Below are 6,000 nucleotides of genomic sequence, written 5' to 3' on the forward strand. Positions count from 1 at the left end.
AAACGTGGGTCTTTTTACTTGTATTTTTTTCATCAGTATCTCTGTTAGTAGCCTGGGTCTGACCCGGAGAGACACTTGTGTATTGTGCAAATGGTCAAATACAGAGCAAATAAGTGGGCGGCAGCAATGAGAGTCCCTGTCCCTCAACTATGTCCCTTCTGTTGGCAAATATCCTCTTTGCTGAAGATCAATGATCAAGTCACTCTGAGCTCCTGCTGGTTACACAATACAGGTGTTTGAACATGAACTCTTCACATATTTTCTATGGTATTTAACTCAAGAAACATTCATGTCAGATCTGGTCACAGCCATAAACTGGAAATCAGAGATAGCGTGAGATGTTTTTAGATGTCTCGCCATAAAACACAGTCAATCATTATTGATTTAAACTCTTTCAACTTACATTTGTTTTGGCAGCAATCCTGAAACAGAGCACGACTCACAAGTGGCATACGGAGTCAGGAGGGATGATCACGGTGTTTGACTTGGCTCGGTTTTCCTGTTTAAAGTACAGGATATATGCACCCCTGGCTACATGAGCCCAGCATCCCCTCCTTACCCTCAACTGCTCTGATACTCCTGCCTGTGCATCTCTCACAGAAATGAAATTCCTGGGCATCACTTTGATTCTGGGACTACTGGTGGGGGTGTGGGCTCAGATCATTGTGATACGACCGCAGTGCGACTCCTCTGAAGCAGAGGAGGCTGCTCTGGTCGCTCAAGATTACCTCAATGCCCAGCACACTCATGGCTACAAGTATGCACTGAACAGGATCGAAGACATCAAGATCTACACTAAGGTAAGTCAGGTGTAGAGTTGAGAGTATAGTTGTTTTACATTTAAACAAGTAGTTAACCTTTCTCTTCTCCTGTTTTTCAACAGGCAAGAACATGGGATGCAGTACATAACAAAATAATCACATTTATTTCCTCATGGCCAAAAAAATAATAGGAACACAATTTGAAAGGTTAAACTGTGAAATGAAAGTGCAACTTTGTATGAACACTGAATAATAAAAATAGGAAAAACACATCCTGTAAAAATATGCCAAGCTTAAAACTTTATTAAATTGCCAGGGGAACTGCATTATTTAGATAAAGTGGTACATTATATATAAAGTAATACATTTTGGTTTGTTCTGTTATACATTCTCTTAATCATTGCACAGTGTACATATTTTCTTATTGTGTTATTTTATGTCACCAACCCAACAAAGACACAATCCATCCAAGTGTTTTCCTAAACAGTTTGTGTGTCGGGGCCTGAAAAGATTAAAAGTCATCAACATTTCAACTATGCTCTATTTTTTCATTGTCATTTGAAATTACATGATGCATCTACATTCATGCAAATATGACAGCCGATCATTTCACCCGCGGGGCTTCTGTTTATGTGGCAATTGCACAACATATAGCAGAATTCTGTTAAATGACTGGCAGATGCGGTACATTTGAAAAGAATAGTACAAAAAAAATGTATTGTTTTATCTCCCCTTAGCCTGATGGAGACAACACGTATGTGCTGGAAGTTGACCTGCTGGAGACAGACTGTCATGTGTTGGATCCCACACCTCTTGCCAACTGCACAGTCAGGCCAAAAATATTGACGGTGAGACTGTATACCAGTAGTAAACGGACGCTCTAATACACAGCTCCATAAATTCAACCAAGTGTCAAGATACTGATGATTTTATAGAACGATATTAAATAGTAATAGAAAATGTCCAGATTGACTGTTCTGCTATTTGGACTGATTCTTTGTCTCTAATCAGGCAATAGAAGGAGACTGTGATGTGGTGCTGAAGAAGGTTGGCGGAGTTCTGACTGTCACAGCGTTCAAGTGTACAACCGAAGGTAAAACATTGTGATCACACTCAACCATATGACACCTACATACATTCAGAAGATTCCACACAAGCGTCGCCCCACACACAAAAACCTGCATGCTTCTTTCTTTGACATATAGAATCAACAGAGGACATGTGCTTGGGCTGTGCTACCCTCCTTCCCCTAAATGACACCACAGCTCTAGACTTTGTCCGCTCCTCTTTGGCAACCTTCAACAACAGGACTGTTTCCGTAACGTATGCTGTTATGGAGGTTGGAAGGATGTCATCACAGGTGAGCCCAACCCCCCCCCCCCCCGCCAAAAAAGAAATTGACTGGACCTGCATGTTTTATATTCCGTTTGTCAGTAGATCAATCCTTCAATACCTTCTTTCAGGTTGTGTCTGGTGGGCCAATCTATTTCGCAGAATATGTTGTAGTTGAGGCTAATTGCACTGATGATGCCTGCGTGCCCCTGCATGACGCCACGGCTGTAAGTACACAAAGCACCAGTTTAGTTTTCCACTATTTTTTTAGCCCTGCTGAGCTTCAAAGAATATAGGAATACAATAAATCTTGTCACTAGCAAACCTGAAAACGGTTCAAATTTTAAAATAAATTGAGTTAAACATGTTTGTCTTTTCGCCACCAGGCGCATGGTATTTGTTCTGCCAAAGGTTTGAGCACTGATCACACAGTGGACTGCAATATGTTTACAACTCTGGTAAAATACCGTATTTTAACTTGGCCAAAAATAAACCCCAAATTACCGGTACTGTACTACAATTATATAGATAATTTTTCCTAAGTCTCTGCTGATGCACACTTTCAGATCCCTGTTGTAGATGCCAACAGCACTGTAGCAGATGCCAACAGCCCTGCCGCTCCGGCCACACCATCAATGGCCCTCAAAGACAGAGGCAGCCTGTCACCCAGGCATGGTCTGAGGCACCACAAACTGACAGCTCTCCATGACCCTCAGCTAAGCGGCTTTCTGTCATCAGAATCAGCAGAGTCAGCTGAAGTGGTACCTGTAGCCCCTGCCGTGGCTGGTGCAGCTGCTGCCGGTGCAGCTGCTGCCGATCCTGCGCCAGCAGTTGACGCTGGATCAGCCTCAGATTCTTCAGCCAGTGATGAGGTCCCCGTTGTTGTGGTGAAAAGAGATGTACCTGCTGCACCCACCTCTTCAGTGGTTGACACCCTTACGACTCAACCAGACCCCATTGCTCTTGTGCCAGTGTGCCCAGGAAGGATCAGATTCTTTGATTCTTAGTCTCAAAGAGACTACACTGGCACTTTATTAGATGAATGACCACGTCCCGTAGGTAGATGCAACACCAATATACTTCCTACAAACACTAATCCCTCATTTAAAATTGTCAAATCACTCATGCTTTCCAAATCTCTTGAAATTTCTGTAAAATAGACTTGTATTAGATTCTGATGAATAAATCTCTCAAGTCAACACTTTGTGTGTACTTACTTTTAAATCGTTCATCCTTTAAATGTGATTAAATACTTCTAAAGTACTTTGAAACGTCTCAGTCAAGGATAGTGATCCAAAGTCTTTTGCAGGCTGGATGAGGACTCTACACAGAACATTACACACGGTACCAAAATGCATTTAAAATCAGTCATGCCACATCTTTAGAGTGATTGTAAAACAGTGCTTTTTGCCAGTTGTGTTGACTCATGCGAGTGGCATTCCTGTGAACCCATTGCCTTCGCCACAAATACAGCTTTCCCTTATAAAAATATAGTTAACACCCAAAAGGTCTGGCAGTTCAGTGTCAGGTCACATGAATTTAACATTTAAACTACACTCATCTTAATGCAAATTACAGTTTTGTAATGATATTTTTAGGTTCAAATTTAAGACAATATTTTACCAAACAGAGTGTATGACTAGAAGCTAAACTATAAAGATGTACATCTCTTGAGAAACAAGCACCAAAGGATTTTAGAGTACTTACTAAGGACACTGTTGATGAACGGGGAAATTCTAGTCAGTGTATTTGCACGAATGGGTCAATGTTCAGGAAGTAGCAGTTCATGGCAAGCCAAAATAAGCAAGAAAAATTAGTTCAACAAGGGCAATGCACCTTTCGAGTCTAAATCAAAAGTAGATGTCAACAACTACCAAGGGTAAGCTTTCAACTTTTGACAAACTAGGACTAGAAAAAAAAAAGAAAATTGTCCTCAACTGCCCATGCCTTTTCACCTGCATTTCCCCACTTACCAAAACCCAACCCTTACCCACAAAAAAAAATAAAAAAGTAACACTTGTGTAGTCGTTTCAATCGTTTATTCACTTTGAAGATGACACATTTCTGCTTCCCAGACAAATTAGTCCCGGACACTCAATTACAACATTTTTTTTTTTTTTTTAAACCATCAATTTAACATACCATTAGCTTGGTGGTCAGCTACAGAGTCCTTTCGTTGAAATGCATTTCCTGGAACATGAAATGGAATAATTTGGTTGAAATGACAGTCATGGGCCTCCAGGAATCTTTGAATGATGCAACGAATTAAGGGTCCTGGGGCAAAGGCCCGAAATGAGTCATCTCAGCGATTAACCTATAATATCAACAGGCCTTGGCATGTAGTTGATGGGTAAGGGATTGGCCATTCCTTTAACCAGCAATTTGGGTTGTTGGGGTTTTTCCTGCAGAGTCTTAAAATGTTGAGGTTTATGATCATGTTGCCTTGCAAGATTTTGTGCAAATAAGTTTGCATCACGAACCAGGTCACTAAAAGGCAGCGGTGAGTCACTGTTAGGCTCCCTACCTGGTGGGCCATGCTGTAGCAGTACATAACTCTTTGGTTCAGAATAGGAGTCCATAGTCTGTCCATGATTGGACTTCTTTGAGTCACTCAATAATAGCTGTAGTTGAGACATGCTGGTGGGCGTCTGCTTGTCATCAGTTTGTGCTTGAGCATCTTGAAGCATATTTCCTATACGCTGCTGTTGATATTGGGCGAAGTAAGCCCCAGATGGATTCTTCATGTCCCAACCTAATAGTTGGACATTTTGCTGCGTTGGGGGCTGGACATTATATGACTCATATTTCAGCACTGGATTTTCTGGTTTACTATCTGGAGCCTGTGGTTTAGAGAGCACATTGTAGGAAGCTGGTGATAGGACTTGTGGTAAATTCTGCAGCTCCTCGTTTTGTTGTAGATATGGCCAATTAGGAGGTAGAGAATATGGAACATCATAAGGGTAAATTGGCCATTGAGGATTTGTAGGCTTGCTTGGATTATCTGGTAGTGGCGCAAGGTTGCCATCTGGTGGCGAAAGATGTGGCCTCTTTGCATTTCCAGATTGAAGGGACGGAGATGAAAGGACTGTAGAGGTGGAAGTTATGGAAGCTTGCATTGTCATAGCTTCAGTTGGTTTTTGAGGTAGGGGAGCATCTTGACTGCCAAGTCCAAAAGGAATAATTTGATGGAAATGGTGATGAAATGAAATTTGTGGACAGCAATTATCAAATCCAGATGGGCAAAACTGAGGGCAGTTAACAGGTGTAGGGTCTTGTGAGACTACACTGCCAGGCTTTGGTGAAGTGTAGAAGGGCTGCTGAACTTGGCCCTTAGGGGCATCAGGCTGTGGAGGCCCTGGAGCAGCAGTTGGGGTTTCAGACACTGGCAGAGGGTAGAAAGGATGATTAACTTGGCCCTTCGGGGCTTCAGGCTGTGGAGGCCTTGGATGCGCAGTTGGATTTTCAGGCACTGGCAGAGGGTAACAGCAATTATCAAATCCAGCTGGGCAAAACTGAGGGCAGTTAACAGGTGTAGGGTCCTGTGAGACTACACTGCCAGGCTTTGGTAAAGTGTAGAAGGGCTGCTGAACTTGGCCCTTAGGGGCTTCAGGCTGTGGAGGCCTTTGAGCAGCAGTTGGGTTTTCAGGCTTTGGCAGAGGGTAGAAAGGATGCTGGACTTGGCCCTTACGGGCATCAGGCTGTGGAGGCCCTGGAGCAGCAGTTGGGGTTTCAGACACTGGCAGAGGGTAGAAGGGGTAGAAGGGGTGCTGGACTTGGCCCGTCGGGGCTTCAGGCTGTGGAGGCCTTTGATGAGCAGTTGGGTTTTCAGGCACTGGCAGAGGGTAACAGCAATTATTAAATCCAGATGGGCAAAACTGAGGGCAGTTAACAGGTGTAGGGTCTTGTG

The 6,000-nt window shown here is 43.0% G+C and overlaps 1 protein-coding gene across 1 annotated transcript; it reads left to right on the forward strand.

Moving 5' to 3' along the window:
- Positions 1-602: 602 nt before the first annotated feature.
- Positions 603-3,100, forward strand: LOC306789795 (alpha-2-HS-glycoprotein-like; the record flags this gene model as incomplete). The annotated part of the gene is made up of 7 exons (XM_079285864.1): positions 603-800; positions 1,499-1,609; positions 1,773-1,854; positions 1,967-2,121; positions 2,225-2,320; positions 2,480-2,551; positions 2,660-3,100. The coding sequence occupies 7 exons, from the start codon at positions 603-605 to the stop codon at positions 3,098-3,100; spliced, it is 1,155 nt and encodes a 384-aa protein (XP_079141990.1).
- Positions 3,101-6,000: the final 2,900 nt, after the last annotated feature.

This window comes from Melanostigma gelatinosum (assembly GCF_949748355.1).
Source record: "Melanostigma gelatinosum genome assembly, chromosome: 15".
Lineage (NCBI taxonomy): Eukaryota > Metazoa > Chordata > Actinopteri > Perciformes > Zoarcidae > Melanostigma > Melanostigma gelatinosum.